At 45.7% G+C, this 24,965-nt stretch overlaps 1 protein-coding gene across 1 annotated transcript in view; it reads right to left on the bottom strand.

Annotated features, from left to right (window-relative positions):
- LOC126471551 (uncharacterized) overlaps nucleotides 1-24,965 on the bottom strand; it is a 1,058,515-nt gene that overhangs the window by 444,109 nt on the left and 589,441 nt on the right. The window contains exon 3 of the mRNA XM_050099778.1: nucleotides 8,300-8,429. Within this exon, the coding sequence (XP_049955735.1) occupies nucleotides 8,300-8,429 (130 nt within the window). The remainder of the gene's footprint in view (nucleotides 1-8,299; nucleotides 8,430-24,965) is intronic.

Below are 24,965 nucleotides of genomic sequence, written 5' to 3' on the forward strand. Positions count from 1 at the left end.
GGGTGATCAGTTGCTCAACAGTTGTACGTCTATTCTCACGTACACATCTCCGCAAGCACCATTCACCCTGTCATCTATGGCCCAGGGTGCAACACAGTTGCCTCTGAGTAGGTTTTGGATAGCGCCATTTTGCTATGCACAGTGTACTTTAACCACTGCGGGACCTGAACAGTTTAAAAACTTCGTCATTTCGGAAGTATTTCCACCCCTGCCATGAAAGCCAATGATAATGCCTTTTGAACGTCAGACACTTCGCTCAGTTTACGCAATAGAACAACTACTGCACTGTTATCCGCGTCCCGCCACACGCTTTATATACTCTCCAATGGTAGCGCTGGCCGGTCGTCGTGGCCGAGCGGTTCTAGGCGCTTCACTCCGTAACCACGCTGCTGCTACGGTCGCACGTTCGAATCCTGCCTCGGTCATGGATGTGTGTGGTGTCCTTAGGTTAGTTAGGTTTAAGTAGTTCTAAGTCTAGGGGACTGATGATCTCAGAAGTTAAGTCCCATAGTGCTTAGAGCCATTTGAACCATTTTGTCAGGGCTGCCGACTGTGAACGGTGTTTGCACGTTGTCGTCGAACATAGGTGGTGTCATACTTTAACGTGACTTGATCGATTATATGAAAAACAATTGCTGTAACACAAATTAAATCTATACGGGGGTACACTTTTGCTCTGATGACATAGAGGCATTCGTTATTTCACCAAGTATTTAGCTACAATTTGCTGATGCTCCTAAGGGTGTGGGCAGGGATCTTCATCGATTATGATGAATAGCTTTTGCAACACGATCCACTCATTCTCGGACACTGACGTATTGTTAACGTACAGAAAACTGGCCGAACGGCACCCATGTAGTTGGATTACCGTTAGATGCTGCTGCGTTTGGCAGATGAATCCAAATCGAAACCTGGTCGAGTCATTGACCACTTTCTACCGAGCTGTGCGTGCGAGTGCTGTAGAGTGAGTTTTACTCCATGTTAATTAGATACGTATTAGGTGATAAGAAGCAGACTGATCCCTTGGGTATGAGGATGTTAAACGCTATTGCACACTGCGTACCTTAAACCGCCCCCACCCAATCCATGGGTGGAAATGATGGAAAGCTGCTTGATGAGTTCCGACTTTGGCTCATGATCTATAAAGTTCTTTCTGTTGGGGCAGACAGAGCGAACATTTGGTAATTATCAGGCACTTGCCCCTCTAAATGGTTCAAATGGCTCTGAGCACTATGGGACTTAACAGCTGTGGTCATCAGTCCCCTAGAACTTAGAACTACTTAAACCTAACTAACCTGAGGACATCACACACATCCATGCTCGAGGCAGGATTCGAACCTGCGACCGTAGCAGTCGCGCGGTTCCAGACTGCGCGCCTAGAACCGCGAGACCACCGCGGCCGCCACTTGCCCCTCTGCAGCGACTGCTCGTGAACTGGAGGAGAGGAGTACACTCGAAGGAATCTTACATACTACAAAAAATCTACTCATCCTTAAATTTTTCTCTGTAAGTCATCTTTCCCCTGAACATTGTAACCACTTTGCTTGGAAACAACGGAAATTTTATACTAGGTGTCCTAGAAATGTAACATATGGTTCTAATGTGTGCTATAATATTACCTCCGTCATTTGACTTGGTTTTGAAAGAATTCTCGTGTGGACTACCCCATGATATATATTCATTACAAAACAGCTATGACGTTGGTGCTTGATTTTGTAGGATCCATAAATTTCCAACGAGCTACTAGAAAATTTAGGGAATTGAAAGTCGCACACGTTAAGGCTGCGTTATTTGATTGAAGTTTGTACCATTCTTGAGATATAGTTGGTTTAGACAAGATCCTATTTCTCAGTGACACAAAAAGTTCCACCGCCAAATCGCAAGGTATGTGCTGAAGAACATCCAGAGCACGGACAGCCTCCAGCATTGTAACCCTAGAGTCACCACACCCGTTCCCAGCTCAGATTGCCTGACTTCCCCATGATCCACGCCATATGTAGCTTGTTGAGCTCTACAGACATGGTAAACACTACTCACTTTCGTTATTGCTACATAATCGTAAAATGTAAAGTGTATTCGTAAGTATGTTGCATTGGCAAGAATTGCTGTGTTTTGATTCACGATATCTGCTAATGGATCACACCTATACAGGAGGTTGTGATCAACAACGCACTAAGAAAACCATATCAAACAATAACAGAATAAAGCAAACTTTCAACCGTTTCGTAATGAAATGACACTGCACTTTGGCGTATTCAACTGCTAGTACAGAGACGTGTATCCTTCATCTAGTGTTGAATAATGAAACAAAGGATTCCTGGCAAACGTAATGTGGAAAGAAGCTTCTGGACGACGAAGGAAGGAATCTTAGAGGTTGAAGTCCAGTGGGCAGTGAGATTTTTAAAGATAGATTAAAACTTGGTCCCGACAATTAAGGTGAGGAAAAGGGCCACAATCTTTATCAGAGGTATCGTCCTGGCTTCTGATGTTTTAAAGATAGTACGGAAAATGTGAAGCCGGGTCGTTGGTCGGTGATTAGGAGACGAGTTTCAGGCGGAAGTAAAGCTGTGAGGACAGGTCTCGAGTCGTGCTTGGGCAGCTCAGTTGGTAGAGCACTTGCCTCCCAACGGCAAAGGCCCAGAGTTCGAGTTTCGGTCCTGCACACAGTTTTAATCTGCCAGGAAGTTTCATCTTGCAGAGTGTTAGTGTTCGTTTGCGGACTTACGTTTAGTGAGACTTTTCTGCTTCTAGTATCTCATAATTTCAATTGTATGCGTGTACGCCATTAATTATGATACGCCCTGCATTCCATCGCCTGTGGTCGTATATTCGGGACAGCAGTATTCTTCTTCCGATATTTAGGCTGATGATCGTATTGCCAGCTTCAAGATGAGTCTGTGACCAGTTGACAAAATACGCAATTCGTGCATTTACTGTACATTGTTGTGTCACGTAGTTTCAGTTCAGTTTCTTACATGCCCTGAAGAGGACTGTACGGTTATCTGCCGATACATCTCAAGAAGAAATATTGCTGTGCCAGATGCATGCGCGAAGAATGATGTAATATGTCAAAATTATCTCATTAATTGGGATAACAGTGATTTCTACCTTCCATGCAAGTACTTATTTTCAACTTTTGTCTACGTATTTTCTTCCAAAACTGAGACAATGTGAACAACATATGTGTGCCTCTGTGTGTACACTGCTGATACGTTCTTGGTTAATAGTGGGATGATGACATATTCATTCACTGCGTCACCATAATGCAAGTGATATTGGATACGTAATCATTTTAAATGAAGAACGAAATCAAAATCTATGACAGTCGGATAACGTCACTGTGGAGATTGAGGAAATGTCATATACACTCCTGGAAATTGAAATAAGAACACCGTGAATTCATTGTCCCAGGAAGGGGAAACTTTATTGACACATTCCTGGGGTCAGATACATCACATGATCACACTGACAGAACCACAGGCACATAGACACAGGCAACAGAGCATGCACAATGTCGGCACTAGTATAGTGTATATCCACCTTTCGCAGCAATGCAGGCTGCTATTCTCCCATGGAGACGATCGTAGAGATGCTGGATGTAGTCCTGTGGAACGGCTTGCCATGCCATTTCCACCTGGCGCCTCAGTTGGACCAGCGTTCGTGCTGGACGTGCAGACCGCATGAGACGACGCTTCATCCAGTCCCAAACATGCTCAATGGGGGACAGATTCGGAGATCTTGCTGGCCAGGGTAGTTGACTTACACCTTCTAGAGCACGTTGGGTGGCACGGGATACATGCGGACGTGCATTGTCCTGTTGAAACAGCAAGTTCCCTTGCCGGTCTAGGAATGGTAGAATGATGGGTTCGATGACGGTTTGGATGTACCGTGCACTATTCAGTGTCCGCTCGACGATCACCAGTGGTGTACGGCCAGTGTAGGAGATCGCTCCCCACACCATGACGCCGGGTGTTGGCCCTGTGTGCCTCGGTCGTATGCAGTCCTGATTGTGGCGCTCACCTGCACGGCGCCAAACACGCATACGACCATCATTGGCACCAAGGCAGAAGCGACTCTCATCGCTGAAGACGACACGTCTCCATTCGTCCCTCCATTCACGCCTGTCGCGACACCACTGGAGGCGGGCTGCACGATGTTGGGGCGTGAGCGGAAGACGGCCTAACGGTGTGCGGGACCGTAGCCCAGCTTCATGGAGACGGTTGCGAATGGTCCTCGCCGATACCCCAGGAGCAACAGTGTCCCTAATTTGCTGGGAAGTGGCTGTTCGGTCCCCTACGGCACTGCGTAGGATCCTACGGTCTTGGCGTGCATCCGTGCGTCGCTGCGGTCCGGTCCCAGGTCGATGGGCACGTGCACCTTCCGCCGACCACTGGCGACAACATCGATGTACTGTGGAGACCTCACGCCCCACGTGTTGAGCAATTCGGCGGTACGTCCACCCGGCCTCCCGCATGCCCACTATACGCCCTCGCTCAAAGTCCGTTAACTGCACATACAGTTCACGTCCACGCTGTCGCGGCATGCTACCAGTGTTAAAGACTGCGATGGAGCTCCGTATGCCACGGCAAACTGGCTGACACTGACGGCGGCGGTGCACAAATGCTGCGCAGCTAGCGCCATTCGACGGCCAACACCGCGGTTCCTGGTGTGTCCGCTGTGCCGTGCGTGTGATCATTGCTTGTACAGCCCTCTCGCAGTGTCCGGAGCAAGTATGGTGGGTCTGACACACCGGTGTCAATGTGTTCTTTTTTCCATTTCCAGTAGTGTAGTTCAAAGGCGTGTATAGCTGTGTTGCCGTATGCAGCTGCGTCATGTCATTGAATGAGAGACACCTGAGACAACTACTGCAGCATGCCACATTTAACGTTTGCGTCGATGACGTTATCTTTGAGCTCACGTTTTATGCGACAATGGATGGTGATGATGCCATCTTGGGGCATAAAAACCAGACGATGTTGATTTCAGACATATCAAAGCAGATATTAGTGTCTATAAAAAGATAGTATAAAACGAATTTTGCTTAAAAATTAACACATATACATAAAATGTAAAATAGTTATCAAATCATGCAAAGCTACATTCACTTTCACGATTACGAAAAACATGGAATGAAATGAGTAACTACACTCCTGGAAATTGAAATAAGAACACCGTGAATTCATTGTCCCAGGAAGGGGAAACTTTATTGACACATTCCTGGGGTCAGATACATCACATGATCACACTGACAGAACCACAGGCACATAGACACAGGCAACAGAGCATGCACAATGTCGGCACTAGTACAGTGTATATCCACCTTTCGCAGCAATGCAGGCTGCTATTCTCCCATGGAGACGATCGTAGAGATGCTGGATGTAGTCCTGTGGAACGGCTTGCCATGTCATTTCCACCTGGCGCCTCAGTTGGACCAGCGTTCGTGCTGGACGTGCAGACCGCGTGAGACGACGCTTCATCCAGTCCCAAACATGCTCAATGGGGGACAGATCCGGAGATCTTGCTGGCCAGGGTAGTTGACTTACACCTTCTAGAGCACGTTGGGTGGCACGGGATACATGCGGACGTGCATTGTCCTGTTGGAACAGCAAGTTCCCTTGCCGGTCTAGGAATGGTAGAATGATGGGTTCGATGACGGTTTGGATGTACCGTGCACTATTCAGTGTCCCCTCGACGATCACCAGTGGTGTACGGCCAGTGTAGGAGATCGCTCCCCACACCATGACGCCGGGTGTTGGCCCTGTGTGCCTCGGTCGTATGCAGTCCTCATTGTGGCGCTCACCTGCACGGCGCCAAACACACATACGACCATCATTGGCACCAAGGCAGAAGCGACTCTCATCGCTGAAGACGACACGTCTCCATTCGTCCCTCCATTCCCGCCTGTCGCGACACCACTGGAGGCGGGCTGCACGATGTTGGGGCGTGAGCGGAAGACGGCCTAACGGTGTGCGGGACCGTAGCCCAGCTTCATGGAGACGGTTGCGAATGGTCCTCGCCGATACTCCAGGAGCAACAGTGTCCCTAATTTGCTAGGAAGTGGCGTTGCGGTCCCCTACGGCACTGCGTAGGATCCTACGGTCTTGGCGTGCATCCGTGCGTCGCTGCGGTCCGGTCCCAGGTCGACGGGCACGTGCACCTTCCGCCGACCACTGGCGACAACATCGATGTACTGTGGAGACCTCACGCCCCACGTGTTGAGCAATTCGGCGGTACGTCCACCCGGCCTCCCGCATGCCCACTATACGCCCTCGCTCAAAGTCCGTCAACTGCACATACGGATCACGTCCACGCTGTCGCGGCATGCTACCAGTGTTAAAGACTGCGATGGAGCTCCGTATGCCACGGCAAACTGGCTGACACTGACGGCGGCGGTGCACAAATGCTGCGCAGCTAGCGCCATTCGACGGCCAACACCGCGGTTCCTGGTGTGTCCGCTGTGCCGTGCGTGTGATCATTGCTTGTACAGCCCTCTCGCAGTGTCTGGAGCAAGTATGGTGGGTCTGACACACCGGTGTCAATGTGTTCTTTTTTACATTTCCAGGAGTGTATTTATATAGCTAGCCTTTATGCGAAAGCTCACATTTAAGTAATAAAATACAATTAACTAGAAAGCTCTAAATTAATAAAGCAGAAAACCTTGCCTCGATAATCACTCATAAAAACTGACAAACGGGGAATTCTGAATAACCAATACGTAATTGCGACTTATTCGATTTTTTTGCGCCAGTTGCCATTGTTTCCCTGAAAATACCTGTACATCTGAAAAAACCTTTAATATGCAATCACCAAAACGTGCAAAGCAAAACACAGTATAATGCAAAAGTAGTGTAATGTGGTTGCCGTCATGTAGAATCAGCTCAGCTGGAATCATTGTGCCACACTTTCATCGCATTCAGTGAAGCCATATTTAAAGATGCATATCGACCAATTCTTCATCAGTGAACGGCATCCGCACTACCGTGTATCGTTGTTAACGTGCAACTGACAAAAAAACAAATCCGAGACAGTATAGGGCAATACTGAAAGGCAGCCTGAGGACGAAAAGTGAAGTGGGTGATTTGTTGTCAACAGCAAGTGGAGTGAATAAAACAAGATTAATAGACTTTTTGGAATGGTGATCAAAAATTTTTTAAATTTTTGTTCTTAAAATTCAGTCTTGATCACACCACGTATGTTACAAGAACATAGGTAACCGGATTCGGTCATATCACATGACCATCATCAGACCCATGGCATCCTTCGGAGATGGATGACATCACAGCAGCTGAGAAGAGTGCTCCACCTACCATCTTCGAAGGATGCCATGGGTCTGATGATGGTCATGTGATATGACCGAAACCGGTCACCTACGTTCTTGTAACATACGTGGTGTGATCAAGACTGAATTTTAAAAAGAAAAATTTTAAAACAAGATTGTTTCCAAACGAGGCACATAGCACATACTATCGAAATTTAGACCGTTGCTCAGATATTTTCAGCGTATTTGCTACACAAACATGGGGGTAAGAAGTCAAGCAAAATGAAATTACTCTCTAACGGTCCACTAGGAACGTCAGTACTTTACATTAAAATATTTCGAAAACATCCCTGATTAATTACCGAAATTTTGTTGGTAGGGTACAAGTTTATCCTGTAAGATATTGGTCATGGACTGTGGCTTCACGGTTAGCTAGTTATCAGTTTTAATATATTATCGGTTTTATTTTGAATGGTTATTAGTTGGGGATTCAAGGTTAGTTTTTCATCTAATGTTAGTCCAAGGTATTTTAGAGTTTTATTTCAGTGAATTAGACGGTTGTGGATTGTTGAGTAAAAGCGTAAATATAATGGCGGGTTTCATTATTGTGGTGGAGGGAGTCGGTTGAAGTTTCGTAAGGAGAGGTTACGGATTGTGTGTAGGTATAGAGTTGTAGTAATGTGTCGGTATAGGTGTGGTAGTGTACCAGGGCTGGGGCTAGAGAGAAAACTTTAGAATTAAGGGAGTCGAGTTTGTTGACAGAGTATTATGAACACGGGTGTGCAATTTAGTGAGAAGTTGGAATTAGATGATACGGTAAACATTCTAACGGGGGGAAGGTAGCCAGTCAGTAGCTTTACTTTTGGTAATTAATAGCTATTCTTTTAAGATGTATTCTGGTAGATCATAGATCAAACAGCTTCAACTGGAGGAGGTGCATATTCGTTTTGTCTTCCTAAGACGCTACCTGATACTCTCTATACTTTTGTTTAACAGTGTGTATTAAAACGAGAACTTGTGTTTGTTTGTTTGGGTACTCACCCAGCGCGGCGCCGCGCCCTCTCACGTGCCAGCTTGGCGCGCCGACGCAGGCAGCAGATGACGAGCAGCGCCAGCAGCGGAAAGCCCAAGATGCACGACACGATCGGGATCACCACCGTCTCCGGTGACACTGCAAAACAAACACGCTGCACCTTCCCACACTCCCAGTTTCGTTCTTGCTTATTACTCTGTCTTTATGTATAAGCGATTTTGCGTAAATTACAACATCTTTAACTAATTAATATAATAATATAATATTGATATTAATTAAATATTTGGGCGTAACACTGAAGAGCGATTGAAGTGGGACAAGCATGTAATGGCAGTTGTGGGGAAGGCGGAGAGTCGTAGTCGGTTCACTGGTAGAATTTTGGGAAGATGTGGTTCATCTGTAAAGGAGACCCCTTATAAAACACTAATACGACCTATTCTTGAGTACTGCTCAAGCGTTTGGGATCCCTATCAGGTCGGATTGAGGGAGGACATAGAAGCAATTCAGAGGCGGGCTGCTAGATTTGTTACTGGTAGGTTTGATCATCACGCGAGTGTTACGGAAATGCTTCAGGAACTCGGGTGGGAGTCTCAGGAGGAAAGGAGGCGTTCTTTTCGTGAATCGCTACTAAGGAAATTTAGAGAACCAGCATTTGAGGCTGGCTGCAGTACAATTTTACTGCCACCAACTTACATTTCGCGGAAAGACCACAAAGATAAGATAAGAGAGATTAGGGCTCGTACAGAGGCATATCGGCAGTCATTTTTCCCTCGTTCTGTTTGGGAGTGGAACAGGGAGAGAAGATGCTAGTTGTGATACGAGGTACCCTCCGCCACGCACCGTACGGTGGATTGCGGAGTATGTATGTATATGTAGATGCAGATGTAATCACCGAAATAACCAGCAGTCTCCTAAAATTCAACTCAATAACTCCATCCCTTGCTTAACTGCAATACCTAAAAATCAAGCTCGTCATGGCCCAGCGAATACTCTTTCAGTCTCCCATATTTCCACCTCTGCATCCACACTAATGCCATAGGCTATGTTAATACACTATATTTGGGACTAACTGCTCACTTCAAACTAACCTGGTTATGTGATGTAATAGACCATTCAACAACATAGACTAAAACTACTTACAGGACGCAAATTGGCATTACAGCCTTCAAACTTCCTTATCTGACCTATTCTCACGTACAGCAACGTAGCTTGGTTCTCCACATCCCCAAGATTTTACCACTCCTTAAACGTTCTTAGGCGATGCATTCCACCGCACCTTCTGTATCTTGCTTCTTTCTGCTGCACACAATCTTCATACTATTCCAATTGCTTCCCGTCCTCAAATGCATTGAATATTTCACTGAATTGTGTATCTCCTGTATATTAGAAAACTAAAATCTCATAGCTTCCTTATCCTAACCATCCTACCGATCCTTAGCCTCCGCCACGCACCATAAAGTAGCCTGCAGAGTAGAGACGTTCGTAGAGGTGTAAAACACTTTTCAGCCCTGGACCACTACAGCGTCAGTGCTAACATAACTTCTATCCGAAGGAAACCTTAAAAGATTCCCTTTGCCCATCCCACCAACTACAGTCGTAGCCCATAAGCTCCTTTCATTAATGATCAAAAATAGAACCCCCGTCCCCATTTCAGTCATCTGTGTCCAGTCTCCACCTCTTGCTCTTATACTTCGCAGTGCTTAACAAGAATCCCCGCTCTTCAGACATAGTGCTCCATCAATACTACACCTCATTCCACTTTTATCCTTAAATACCCTTACCACATTTATCGCAAGGTGATTAGTCAGACACAGCTGGTACTCGTCAGAAGCATTATTTGCTCCTGGATTACATCCTTTTGCCGCACTCCACAAAATTTTCAGATCTTTAGAGAAAGCAGTATTTCATTCATACGCACAACATTGATAAAACATATTGTAAAAGGAGGTGAATGAGGAGCGCCGTACCCTTGGTGGCCATGTAACTAACTACTCTTTTGTGCTACTGTACATAATGCACGTGACATACAGAAACAAATTTTAAAGTTGCATTCATTAGTATTTTTAGATGATTCATAAAATTGTATTAAGAAATCTGAAACTAGTTAGCGTATTTTAAGTTACAGATAGTGTGCATCTGTGGCGAGAGGATACATTGTGCAAAAATAGTGTAAACGCTCGCCAATAAGGTTTTTTCAAATGTTATTACAATTTAAAATATCTTGGAATGTAATAAGATATATAGATGATCATGTTAAATGAGTAATATGACTAGATATCTGAAGATACACACTGTCGTAATTGTACAAGTGGATCCATAGTGTGTCCCTTCTAATTTTTATTGCATATGTACAAACATTAACGTTGAAAGATACACAGTACCATAACTGTGGTGTGTGAGATTTTAGTTATTTTTTGTATTTATTATCATTATCATTAAAAGAAAACATAAGTTCACTTATGAAGAACATACCATGTTGCTGATTTATTTTTCGAGCAGTAGAGGACATCTACGAGCGCTGCGCAAGATTTCTCCGCGGTTCATGCCTCGGGTTTTCTTGGTGATACAAAGGTAGGTTTAACTTTTTTGATAGCCTTTGGGCTAGGGACCGTTTCTAGACTCAACAGAAGGATCGTCTAAATGTGATTATCCTACAGCCTAGCGTTAATGTTTGAAAACTACACACTTCTTCCAGCTTATGCAAATGGATAAAATCAGTTGGTACTTTTTGCATTAGGTATCGTCTACGGTGCTCCTTAACGGATTTATGGATGCACAATTTAGTTTATGGGTGGTTCTTGAGAATACCCGAAAAAAGCGTTTTTAACCATTTTTCGCCCTCTGCAGCGGATATCTAAACAACAAACCGCAGCAAATTTCTCAGATGTTAACAGTATAATTTCTAGATATTTATCTAGCCGTTCATTCTTTCCGTTTTCAAAAATCTTTATCCGTTATCGAGAAAAACCCCAAAACTTAGTTTTTGGGTACCAAAGCCGAGCCGCGCGTTTCAAGACTGTTATACACAGTAAAATGCTGTGATTTTTGTGATGTATTGCTACGATCCAGATCTGGAGCAAAGTCGAAAATTTTCTTGATACCTTTATCCGTTTCCGACACACAGAGGTTCACTTGTAATACGCACGTAACATCCGGAGTGAAGTGAAACCGTAGTTTATAAAGTAGAGTAGGCGAATAAATATGATGCAAAGTGTCTCCATTATTATCCAAAGGATTCTGGGAACCCTATATTGTAGTACTGAAGGACATGCAAAACTTTTGTGTACGTAAAATCCGGACTGCAGTGTAAAATTTGTTTCAATTTCACATAAGTAGACAATCAAAATTTTACTGACACATAACGTTCTTTTCACGTGAGTGACGTGCCCTGCAGGGAAAAGAAGGGAACCAGAGGAAAAATATCCCTATTGGACAAAAAAAAAGGCGAATATGCTCTCATTTAAAAGAATGTGACTCAAAAGTGGGGTGCCAGCTGCCTCATTCTACCTTCCTCGGCACCTTATAAATTTTCCCAAAAATTTGGACGCGAACAATTCGCACTGTTTCATGCTGAGAGACAAGGAGACAGTGGCACTGTGAAAGAGATGGAAAAGTAATAAATATAGGAAGATAGTAAACAATGATAGTGGTATGGAAAGAGCGAAGGAGAGAAAAACAGTGTCAGAGAAAGAGAAGGACACAGTGGCAGTAGAACATAGTTGATAGTGACGGAACAATGACAGGAACATACTGAAGAAGACAGTTCCGGTGAGAGACGAATAAAGCGAAGGTGAAAGTGGAAGAGGGTGAGAGCAAGTGATAATGAGATACAGAGTCTATGGCAATGACAACGAGGAAGAGAGAGATAGTAACAGTGGGAAGAAACAGCAGCAGTGGCATCGAATGAATGAGATAGTTGCAGTAAGAGAGAGTAAGAGGGAGACAGTGACAGTGGACAGAACGAAGGACATTGTGGCTGTGAGACAGGAGGCAGTGGCAGAGAGATTCAGAGTGATAATGACAGTGAGCGGGGTTGATGAGTGAGAATGAGCAAGAGAATGAACGGATATGAGCGGCTTAACAGCGATGGACTAGTATGTGTGAGCGAGATACAGTTGGTGGAGCTTGTGGGAGTGAAAGGTGAAGTACATATTAAAAAATGCGCGAATATGTTCGCACACCAAAATTTTTGAGAAAATTTTTAAAGGGACTGAACAATGTAGAATGAGGCACCTGGTACACAACTTTTCAGCCCACGTCTTTTAAACTGGTGCATGTTCGTCATCTTTGTACTTCGATAGTAGTATTTTTCCACTAGTAATGAAACGTGTTTATAAAATGCCACCAAAAATATTAAAATATCTATCCTGCGCAAAGGCAATGTGATCGTTAGTAGCTTTCTCTGGTAACTTCGCATACAGGATGAGTCACTTAAAACTTGTACTGCAAATATTGCGAAAATTGGAAGTGCTATTGATGAGCGGTTTTCACAGAATGGATTGGTAGTCAAGGGCTCGTATTGTTAGCCGATAAACAGATTGTAATAATACTTGGAAGGTACATTTTTTGTGCAAACATGCACTTTTTCAAATGGAATCATGCTTATCGACATTAACAAAGTAAAAGTAATTTAAATTAGAATGTCAGTAGTGTTTGTTGCAGTAGTCTAGTGCAAGTCGTTTACGAGATATAGTATTTTGAAAAGTTTCTACACGAACACTTGTTTGTGCCACGCAACCTGCGTAGTTGCGAAGTAGGATGTTGCTATGCTTGTGTGTTCATTGAGTGTATTCCAACTTACTAGTCAATTAGTGTGAGACAATCCAAGCAGTACGTCGTGAGTGGACGACAAGATTTACCAATACAGAAAGAGCTGTCACGTTCATTGTGTATGGAGAGTGTAGGAAGAATGCACTTCATTCTTGTACTGTGAATGTGGCAAGATATCCCAAACGAATGCAACCATCTCGCCAATTAGTTATCAACCTCTTGACCCAGTTAGTTGTAGGTGGTACTGTAACACCTAGACAACGTAACAGAAGGAAATACACGTAAGTGACGACAAAAGAGGGGGAAATTAATGTTCTTGCTGCTGTTACAGTTGATATGCGCATTAGCTTCTTCGCAACCGCATGAGAAAGTGGCATGAGTCAGGAAAATGTGCTGGGCATTCTCCATCGACATAGCTTCCATCCCTGTTACGTCTCTCCTTAACAAGAACTGCATGGAAACAGTTGTGAGAATCATGTTAAGTTGTGTACGTCGGCATTATGACCGGATACGCCAGATGTGTGATGTATCTTGTTTAGTGATGAAGTCATATTTACCAATCATGGCCAGGTGAACCTTTGAAACATGCAGTATTGGTCTTTTGACAATCTCTGTTGGCTTAGTCAGGTGGAATGTCACCGTCCATGGAATGTAAACGTGTGGTGTGGGATGGTGAACCATCAGCTCATATGCCCGTTTTCCATACACAGACGACTGAACGCGCACAGCCTCCTAATAGGCCATCTTCCATGACGCAAGAGAGCGTTGCTCTGTTGACTAGGATGACCCTGTGGTACCAATAATACGGCTGTCAGCCCACAGTGCACGAAGTGCTACGGTATCTTTTCACGAATTTTATCCAAATTGTTGTAATGGACGTAGATGACCTGTACTTTGGCCGGCCCGTTTCCTGGATTTGACTCCTATAAACTCTTTTCTGTGGGGAAAACTGTAAGACGCTGTCTACAAGGACATACAAGCTATGCCCGATGATACGCAACTACGTAATGTATTACTGCAGCCTTCTCGGACATCTCCGCTGGAATGCTAGCACGTGCGCAGCAGTCGTTCCATGCCGGACTCGAAGCGGTGGTCATGTTGAACACAACCTGTGACGGTCAGTTCTCTCGTTAGTGGTCAGAAACCAAATAAGTAATGTATGCACTTGTGTTGCTCTTTAGTGTGTGCTACCACAGGTATTGTCCAAGAGTAGGTGTGGGAACTTTTCAAAATACGATGTCTCGTACACGACTCGCACCTAGAATCCTGCAAGAAACACTACTGAAATTCTTATTTACCCTATTTTTAGTTTTTTAATGTCAATAGGTATTGGTACATTTAAAAAAGTGTATGTTTGCACATAAAATACACTCCTGGAAATTGAAATAAGAACACCGTGAATTCATTGTCCTAGGAAGGGGAAACTTTATTGACACATTCCTGGAGTCAGATACATCACATGATCACACTGACAGAACCACAGGCACATAGACACAGGCAACAGAGCATGCACAATGTCGGCACTAGTACAGTGTATATCCACCTTTCGCAGCAATGCAGGCTGCTATTCTCCCATGGAGACGATCGTAGAGATGCTGGATGTAGTCCTGTGGAACGGCTTGCCATGCCATTTCCACCTGGCGCCTCAGTTGGACCAGCGTTCGTGCTGGACGTGCAGACCGCGTGAGACGACGCTTCATCCAGTCCCAAACATGCTCAATGGGGGACAGATCCGGAGATCTTGCTGGCCAGGGTAGTTGACTTACACCTTCTAGAGCATGTTGGGTGGCACGGGATACATGCGGACGTGCATTGTCCTGTTGGAACAGCAAGTTCCCTTGCCGGTCTAGGAATGGTAGAACGATGGGTTCGATGACGGTTTGGATGTACCGTGCACTATTCAGTGTCCCCTCGACGATCACCAATGGTGTACGGCCAGTGTACGAGATCGCCCCCCACACCATGATGCCGGGTGTTGGCCCTGTGTGCCTCGGTCGTATGCAGTCCTGATTGTGGCGCTCACCTGCACGGCGCCAAACACGCATACGACCATCATTGGCACCAAGGCAGAAGCGACTCTCATCGCTGAAGACGACACGTCTCCATTCGTCCCTCCATTCACGCCTGTCGCGACACCACTGGAGGCGGGCTGCACGATGTTGGGGCGTGAGCGGAAGACGGCGTAACGGTGTGCGGGACTGTAGCCCAGCTTCATGGAGACGGTTGCGAATGGTCCTCGCCGATACCCCAGGAGCAACAGTGTCCCTAATTTGCTGGGAAGTGGCGGTGCGGTCCCCTACGGCACTGCGTAGGATCCTACGGTCTTGGCGTGCATCCGTGCGTCGCTGCGGTCCGGTCCCAGGTCGACGGGCACGTGCACCTTCCGCCGACCACTGGCGACAACATCGATGTACTGTGGAGACCTCACGCCCCACGTGTTGAGCAATTCGGCGGTACGTCCACCCGGCCTCCCGCATGCCCACTATACGCCCTCGCTCAAAGTCCGTCAACTGCACATACGGTTCACGTCCACGCTGTCGCGGCATGCTACCAGTGTTAAAGACTGCGATGGAGCTCCGTATGCCACGGCAAACTGGCTGACACTGACGGCGGCGGTGCACAAATGCTGCGCAGCTAGCGCCATTCGACGGCCAACACCGCGGTTCCTGGTGTGTCCGCTGTGCCGTGCGTGTGATCATTGCTTGTACAGCCCTCTCGCAGTGTCCGGAGCAAGTATGGTGGGTCTGACACACCGGTGTCAATGTGTTCTTTTTTCCATTTCCAGGAGTGTACATTTTCTAACGCTTTCTAAGTGTCTGTTGATTGGCTAACAATACGATCCCCAGACTACCATTCCATTATGCGAAAACCGCACATGAATCGCATTTCCCATTCCCGCAATATTTACGGTGCAAGTTTTAGCTGATACACCCTGTATATCTAATTATTTAACTTTTCCTGTATCAATTAGGAGTATGATTACTAAATTTTCATTTATGTTAACGACAGTTTGATTTTACTGCAAAAGATTAGGTAAGATGTGCCTTGCACGAACGTCGAAGATCTAATAGTTTGCCCGTCCTCTGTATTCTTTCTTGCAGTCTCTACACGTGATTGTACTCCAGTTGTTGAGAATTTATCTGTCTTGGGCGTAACATTATGCCGTAATTTTAAATTTACATCGTTAGTTGTGTTAAATGGCACGCGTGTCTTACCTTCCCGTATCATGTGCTCAATTGATCCGACGCAGGTCCAATAAGTGTCGTTGCAACAATTTTCTCTTTCATTTCGTTAACTGTATTTTGTTGTTCCATATTTTAGTATGCATTGCTATTACGGTTTTGTGGTCGCAACTACTGGAAATTGGCGGTCTCAATTATTGGAAAGTGTTACCTGCTGACGAATATTAACCTGTTCCTTGTTTTCGACACTACCTATAGGAATTCGTAGAACTGTATGTGTCGTTGCTTGGAAGTACGGATGCATGTGTTGGACCTTATAATTAGAATGAGCATTCATAACCAAGTTTTTGAATGTTCGTTTCAGATAAATTCAAAACGAAAGTCTTCCGTTAATTTTTGAAATATCTAAGTGATTTATTTCTGAATGAAAGCTATTTACTCTATCACTCTATCACAGAGCTCATTATCACTAGTGAAATGTCAATTTTTACATTCTGTAATGCGTTGTAGCTATCAGTGCCATGCCACAGCTGTTCATCTTATAATCGTTATATTGTTGGCTCTGAGCACTATGGGACTCAACATCTTAGGTCATCAGTCCCCTAGAACTACTTAAACCTAACTAACCTAAGGACATCACACACATCCACGCCCGAGGCAGGATTCGAACCTGCGACCGTAGCAGTCCCGCGGTTCCGGACTGCAGCGCCTAGAACCGCACGGCCACCGCGGCCGGCATTACATTGTTGTTTATTTTTATTTTCAAGATTTAATTTCCCTGATAAACTCCATGACTGACGATAAGAGAATAACGAACCTCGCATACGCTCCATCAGCAGCCTGTACATCAAAATTTATACTCTGAAAGCCAACTTACGGTGTGAGACGGAATGTACTTTCACTGTTCTTCTTTTTGTGTTCCATTCGCGAATGGTAGCGGGAAGAACAATTGTCGGCTAGCCTTCGCATGGGCTCCAAGTTCTTTCATTTGCCTGTAATTATCATTTCACGAGGTAAATGTGGGGAATGAACTAATATCTTGCTTGACTCCTTTGAAAACGTGTTCATAACAGTAAATCTTCTGCCCCAGGAGTTGGATGACCAGCCTCAAGTTGCTCTTCCTACGACTCTCGATCTTACCTGGCAAGGGTCTCACACCGACGAGCCATACTCAAGAACGAATCGAGACTGTTGTAGGCTACCTCTTTTGTGGATGAATTACATTACATTATGATCCTTCTAGAGATTCTGTCTGCACTCTGCTTTACATATATCAGATTTTATGTAGTCGTTCCATTTTAAGTTGGAGTCCAGTCATTCGATGAAAGTTACATCTTACACTTGCATATTGCTAATTTGTGAGAGTTTGCCGTGCTACTCTGTTAGATTAGGCCTGGCCAAAATTTGTGCTCCCAAGATGAGTCTGCTCAGCGCTCTGGCTACCCCCACCACTGTTCTATTCCGAGCAGGTGTGTGGGAGAGACAGTTATATGTCGAGGGCTACAAATGCAGGAAAATTAGGAAGATGTATTTGCAACACAGAAAAACTATTATTAAGAGGCAGCATACATTTAATAAGCAGAAGTTTATCGCATGTGCTTACTTTCAACTTTTTATTTTTCTGTTGTTGTTGTTGTGGCAGCTGCCCCCCCCCCCCCCCCCCCCAACGCTTACCTCCAGTACTAAGCAGGTGAACCCTTGATGCCTGACTCAGAATATGTCCTACCAACCGATCCCTTCTTCTTGTCACGCTGTGCCACAAATTTCTTTTCTCCCCAGTTCTCTTTAGTGCCTCCTCATTAGTTACGTGATCTACCCATCTAACCTTCAGCATTCTTCTGTAGTGCGTACTTCAAAAGCTTCTATTCTCTTCCGGTCTAAATTGTTTATCGTACATGTTTCACTTACGTGCATGGCTACAAATACTTTCAGGAAAGATCTCCTGACACTTAAATTACACTCGATGTTAAGAAATTTCTCTTCTTCAGAAACTCTTTTCTTGCCATTGCCAGTCTACATTTTATATCCTCTCTTCTTCGACCATCGTTTGTTATTTTTCTGCCCAAATATGAAAACTCATCCACTACTTCGAGTGTCTCATTTCCTAATCTGACTCCCTCAATATCACCTGATTTAATTCGACTACATTCCATTATCCTCTTTTTGCTTTTGTTGCTTTTCATCTTATATCCTCCTTTCAAGACATTATCAATTCTGTTCAACTGCTCTTCGATGTCTTTTGCTGCCTCCAACAGAATTGCAATGTCATCGCAAATCTCAAAGTTTTTATTTCTCTCCCTGGACTTTAATTCCTACTCTAGATTTTTCTTTTATTTCCTTTACTTATTTTTCTACCAATACAATTCCATTTATTACTTGATTAAATAAGTACATTAGACACGGCTAATATGGTGAGTAGAACTACAAAAAGTTTTACATACAGACGGTCAACATTAGGTTGTATTGTCCATAATTTATACACATTTCGATTTTAGGATATGGAATACATTTGAAACTGTGATTCGAGATACAGTAAAACCTATGGAGCTAAACAGACTGAAATCTATTAAAGCTGACCGTCGGTGGAACTTTATCACTTTCGTAACAGTGAAAAAGAGTTCCGCACAAGTGTGTTGAACCAAACATCGACATACGTTTAGTAGTTTGTTTGTGCAGTCGAGCACATTGCTCTTGGAGTAATATTTTATAAAAGTCTTGAAATTTCCTTGATTGGCCAAACAGGTGGTTGACCTGTGAACTCAAGCTGGAAGCAATGAGGTACGTTAGCACCGAAGGGCGAGAATTTTCTGCCAAATAAATCGAAATCTGTCTTCAGTAGTGCCGTGTCTTGGAATCTCTTTAATATCTCATGACGAAATGTTTCAATTACCGAAAATTAGGCAGTCATGTCTGGTGTACAAATGACTGCCTTGAGTCACACAAAATGTTCCATGGCATGAACTTGAAGCTGATTTTTACATACGAGAGCGTGAATCTAGGCCACTGTCATGTAGCACATGATTCTCCCCTCGTATTAACAAATTTAATGACATCGAATAATTGGTGATGTCGACCATACAATATTTTTCACCCCTCTACTTGACCGTAAATCAGTTTTTCCCCGAATGGACGCCTTTAGTTCAGTCAGCATTCACTGTCGTTTGCCATAATGCACGTACAGCACATTGCCTTTGTGGCTGGTGTTGTAATGACGTTCCAATAAATATTTTTTCAGCTCATAATAGTGTGATGGCATATTAAGCACAAATAAAAATGGTTCAAATGGCTCTAAGCACTATGGGACTTAATATCTGAGGTCATCAGTCTCCTAGACTTAGAACCACTTAAACCTAACTAACCTAAGAACATCACACACATCCATGCCCGAGGCTGGATTCGAACCTGCGACCGTAGCAGCAGCGTGGTTCCAGACTGAAGCGCCTAGAACCGCTCGGCCACAGCGGTCGGCTTTTAAGCACAGTGCATGACTTTTAAACGATAGTAAAAGTAAGGCAGTTCCTATTCGGCATTTTCTCCACTTATTCCTTTTTGAAAAAGTGCGTGAACGCTACAGTTTTCCTAATGCAGAACGTAAATCTAATTTAATACTAGTAGTATTGTCAGCAAATTGCCCGGTCTCTGACAGAGCTAGTACTTTGCTGTAGCATGCTTCCGGCTGCAGCTTAACTCCTTCTCTTCCTCCGCACCCACAAGACGCTTGCCACTGCGTTCGGAGCGCTAGATAGGAGTGGGGCGGAATGCTCGTGTTAGCGTGTGTTGAAAGATACCAATGGGTGGTTTATGAAGAATTCGATGGTCAGGTGTACCAAGGGCTTTAGTTGAAATAGTTGCATATTATATATAGCTGCTATACTTGGAGAACCGTCATTTATTCATGACATACACGAAGATTTTCCGCTCTATCTAGAACGCAAAGCTGTTCGAAACAAACCTGTCTTCAGGTTTTTAATGACATAGAAATCTACAGCAGTGTCTAGAGTTGAGGATGGGGATTATTTATATCCACTCCCCAGTGAAATGCAGCAAGCCGGCCGCTGTGATCGAGCGATTATAGGCGCTTCAGTCCGGATCCACGTGGCTGCTACAGTCGTAGGTTCGAATCCTGCCACGTTCATGGATATGTCTGCTGTCCTTAAGTTATTTAGGTTGACGTTGTTCTAAGTCTAGGGAACTGATGACCTCAGATGTTAAGTCCCATAACGCTCAGGGCCATTTGAAACATTTGAAATGCAGGAAGTGCCTGAACTTCAGAAGATACACTGCCCAGCGCGAGACTGAATACCACCAAATGACGTGATAAGTAAAATACATAAGCGAAGCAGCGACGAACGGAAAACACTCAATTCAGATCTGTTCCACACCTCCTCGCCCACAATGAACACCACCGTATACCCTATTCTTACCGTAAAGTCGACTCCAACAATCGCATTTTTCCCCAATGACAAATCCCTGTGTTCTGTAGTGCATGTATCATCACTTCCCATCCACTCTCTGTATCCTCTTCCAGCTCGTACACCCTGACGACGAAATCCGCAGTGACAATTATCCCTCCTACCGTGTTTAACCTACGACTCCCTATTCCTTTCTGATTTCTAGTTTCCCGTTCCTCCTCAACACCCTACGTTCTTTCCGCCTCTTGAACTTGACCTGGCCCCTATCTATATTCCTGCCAACCGTACTCCCACGTTATACCCATCCCCACGACCCAAAATACCTGGGCCTAGTAGCTCAATAAACACTTTAACTGCATGAAAGGAGCAATAGTTTCTACTCCACATTAATTTTCATAACTGCAGGTACCTCTTATAAAGGGATAGTGAGGTGTAATACAGTATAGTGTTTGTTTTAATCTACTGGTAACTTGTTTGTAAAGTGAAACAACGTTTTCCTATGTGTTACTTTAAATATAATTAATAATATTCCCGTTTCAGCCCCTATAGTTTCATTAAGTTCCGATAGGTGGCGGCGCTAGACGTCGCATTCAAAATGGCGTCTGCAACGGAGGTGCATTCCTAGCAGCCTGCCGGGGTGGCCGAGCAGTTCTAGGCGCTATAGTCTGGAACCGCGTGACCGCTACGGTCGCAGGTTCGAATCCTGCCTCGGGCATGGGTGTGTGTGGTGTCATTAGGTTAATTAGGTTTAAGTAGTTCTAAGTTCTAGGGGACTGATGACCTCAGAAGTTAAGTCCCATAGTGATCAGAGCCATTTCAACCATTTTGAACCATTTGCGTTGTTAACAAAGAGCTGCCACTGAGTTTCCTTTGGCGGAAGACCAGAGCATTGCGGATATTTACAGGCGCTTGCAGAATGTGCACGGAGACCTGGTAGTGAATGATGAGTTGTTGGCCGAGGCGTCCGTTATGATCACAACACGGTCACACAAACTTGTCTGATCTCCTGCGTCCTGGCCGGCCGCGCACAGCTGTGACTCTTGCAGTGTTGCAACGTGCGGACACTCTCATTCGATGTGACCGACGGATCACAATCAGACACCTCGTTGCACAACTAGACGTCTTTGCTGGTTGTGCGAACACAGTTGTCCACCGGTTGTGGTCTCAAAAGTGAGTGCCCGCTGGATTCCTCAAAGCCTCATAGACGACCATAAAGAGCAACGAAGGATCATCTGTACAGATCTGCTTGCACGTTGAGGGGCTGATAACGACAATTTTTTGCGGAACATCGTCACAGGCATGAAACATGGGTTTATCGCTTCGGACCAGGAACAAAACGGCAAACCGTGGAGTGGCGTTACTCCAACTCTCCGAAGACAAAATTAAAAGCCGCACCTTCAGCCGGCAAAGTCACGGGACGGTCTTCTGGAACTCTGCAGGGCTTATTCTATTTATTGTCCTCCCTCGTGATGCAATGATCAATTCTGAAGTGTATTGCGCTACCCTCAGGAGATTCCAGAAATGATTTCAGCGTGTTCGTCGCTACGAAAGTGCAAACTACACTCCTGGAAATGGAAAAAAGAACACATTGACACCGGTGTGTCAGACCCACCATACTTGCTCCGGACACTGCGAGAGGGCTGTACAAGCAATGATCACACGCACGGCACAGCGAACACACCAGGAACCGCGGTGTTGGCCGTCGAATGGCGCTAGCTGCGCAGCATTTATGCACCGCCGCCGTCAATGTCAGCCAGTTTGCCGTGGCATACGGAGCTCAATCGCAGTCTTTAACACTGGTAACATGCCGCGACAGCGTGGACGTGAACCGTATGTGCAGTTGACGGACTTTGAGCGAGGGCGTATAGTGGGCATGTGGGAGGCCGGGTGGACGTACCGCCGAATTGCTCAACACGTGGGGCGTGAGGTCTCCACAGTACATCGATGTTGTCGCCAGTGGTCGGCGGAAGGTGCACGTGCCCGTCGACCTGGGACCGGACCGCAGTGACGCACGGGTGCACGCCAAGACCGTAGGATCCTACGCAGTGCCGTAGGGGACCGCACCGCCACTTCCCAGCAAATTAGGGACACTGTTGCTCCTGGGGTATCGGCGAGGACCATTCGCAACCGTCTCCATGAAGCTGGGCTACGGTCTCGCACACCGTTAGGCCGTCTTTCGCTCACGCCCCAACATCGTGCAGCCCGCCTCCAGTGGTGTCGCGACAGGCGTGGATGGAGGGACGAATGGAGACGTGTCGTCTTCAGCGATGAGAGTCGCTTCTGCCTTGGTGCCAATGATGGTCGTATGCGTGTTTGGCGCCGTGCAGGTGAGCGCCACAATCAGGACTGCATACGACCGAGGCACACAGGGCCAACACCCGGCATCATGGTGTGGGGAGCGATCTCCTACACTGGCCGTACACCACTGGTGATCGTCGAGGGGACACTGAATATTGCACGATACATCCAAACCGTCATCGAACCCATCGTTCTACCATTCCTAGACCGGCAAGGGAACTTGCTGTTCCAACAGGACAATGCACGTCCGCATGTATCCCGTGCCACCCAACGTGCTCTAGAAGGTGTAAGTCAACTACCCTGGCCAGCAAGATCTCCGGATCTGTCCCCCATTGAGCATGTTTGGGACTGGATGAAGCGTCGTCTCACGCGGTCTGCACGTCCAGCACGAACGCTGGTCCAACTGAGGCGCCAGGTGGAAATGGCATGGCAAGCCGTTCCACAGGACTACATCCAGCATCTCTACGATCGTCTCCATGGGAGAATAACAGCCTGCATTGCTGCAAAAGGTGGATATACACTGTACTAGTGCCGACATTGTGCATGCTCTGTTGCCTGTGTCTATGTGCCTGTGGTTCTGTCAGTGTGATCATGTGATGTATCTGACCCCAGGAATGTGTCAATAAACTTTCCCCTTCCTGGGACAATGAATTCACGGTGTTCTTATTTCAATTTCCAGGAGTGTAGCTTCTCCTTAATGAGATTTTCGCTCTGCAGCGGAGTGTGCGCTGATATCAAACTTCCTGGCAGTTTAAAACTGTGTGCCGGACCGAGACTCGAACTCGGGACCTTTGCCTTTCGCGGGCAAGTGCTCTACCAACTGAGCTACCCAAGCACGACTTACGCCCCGTCCTCACAACTTTACTTCTGCCAGTATCTCGTCTCCTACCTTCCAAACTTTACAGAAGCTCTCCTGCGAACCTTGCAGAACTAGCACTCCTGAAAGAAAGGATATTGTCGCGATAAGCCTCTCAATGTGCAAGCTTGAAAGGTAGGAGACGAGATACTGACAGAAGTAAAGCTGTGAGGACGGGGCGTGCGTCGTGCTTGGGTAGCTCAGTTGGTAGAGCACTTGCCCGAGAAAGGCAAAGGTCCCGAGTCCGAGTCTTGGTCCGGCACACAGTTTTAATCTGCCAGGAAGTTTCATAGCTTCTCCTTTTCCATGACAACCCAAAGCTTCAAAGAAATGGTTCAAATGGCTCTGAGCACTATGGGACTTAACAGCTGAGGTCATCAGTCCTCTAGAACTTAGAACTACTTAAACCTAATTAACCTAAGGACATCACGCACATCCAGGTCCGAGGCAGTATTCAAACCTGCGACTATAGCGGTGGCACGGTTACACACTGAAGCGCCTAGAATCGCTCGACCACACCGGCGGGCCAACCCAAAGCTTCCACAAGACTGCCCACATGAGGGGAGCTCACAAAGCTTCTTTGGACTGTTCTTCCTCATCCACCTTACTGCCCGGATCTTGCACCTTGCCGCTTATATCTGTTCGGCCCAATGAAGAATGTACTCCGCGGGAAGCTGTACGTGAATAATGGGGAGGTTATTGATGCAGCCGGATATTGACTCCGTTGTTGGCCAGCGGAGTGGAACCATGCGCCGGCCGGGGTGGTCTCGCGGTTCTAGGCGCTCAGTCCGGAGACGCGCAACTGCTATGGTCGCAGGTTCGAATCCTGCCTCGGCATGAATGTGTGTGATGTCCTTAGGTTAGTTAGGTTTAAGTAGTTCTAAGTTCTAGGGGACTGATGACCACAGGTGTTAAGTCCCATAGTGCTCAGAGCTATTTGAACCATTTGAACCATTTGGAACCATGCGGGCATATAGGCCCTCCCAGTAAGGTGACATAAGGCCGCCGCATTGAACGGAGATTATGTTTAAAAACAGAGTTTTGTAGCCAAAAGAATTGGGGATTATATAGTTTATTGGAATGCTGAATAAAACCAACCTGCTTTCAGAACAAAATGTTGCGTTACTTGTTGAACGCCCCTCCTAGTTCCTACCTT

The sequence above is a fragment of the Schistocerca serialis genome, chromosome 3 (assembly GCF_023864345.2).
Source record: "Schistocerca serialis cubense isolate TAMUIC-IGC-003099 chromosome 3, iqSchSeri2.2, whole genome shotgun sequence".
Taxonomy (NCBI): Eukaryota; Metazoa; Arthropoda; class Insecta; order Orthoptera; family Acrididae; genus Schistocerca; species Schistocerca serialis.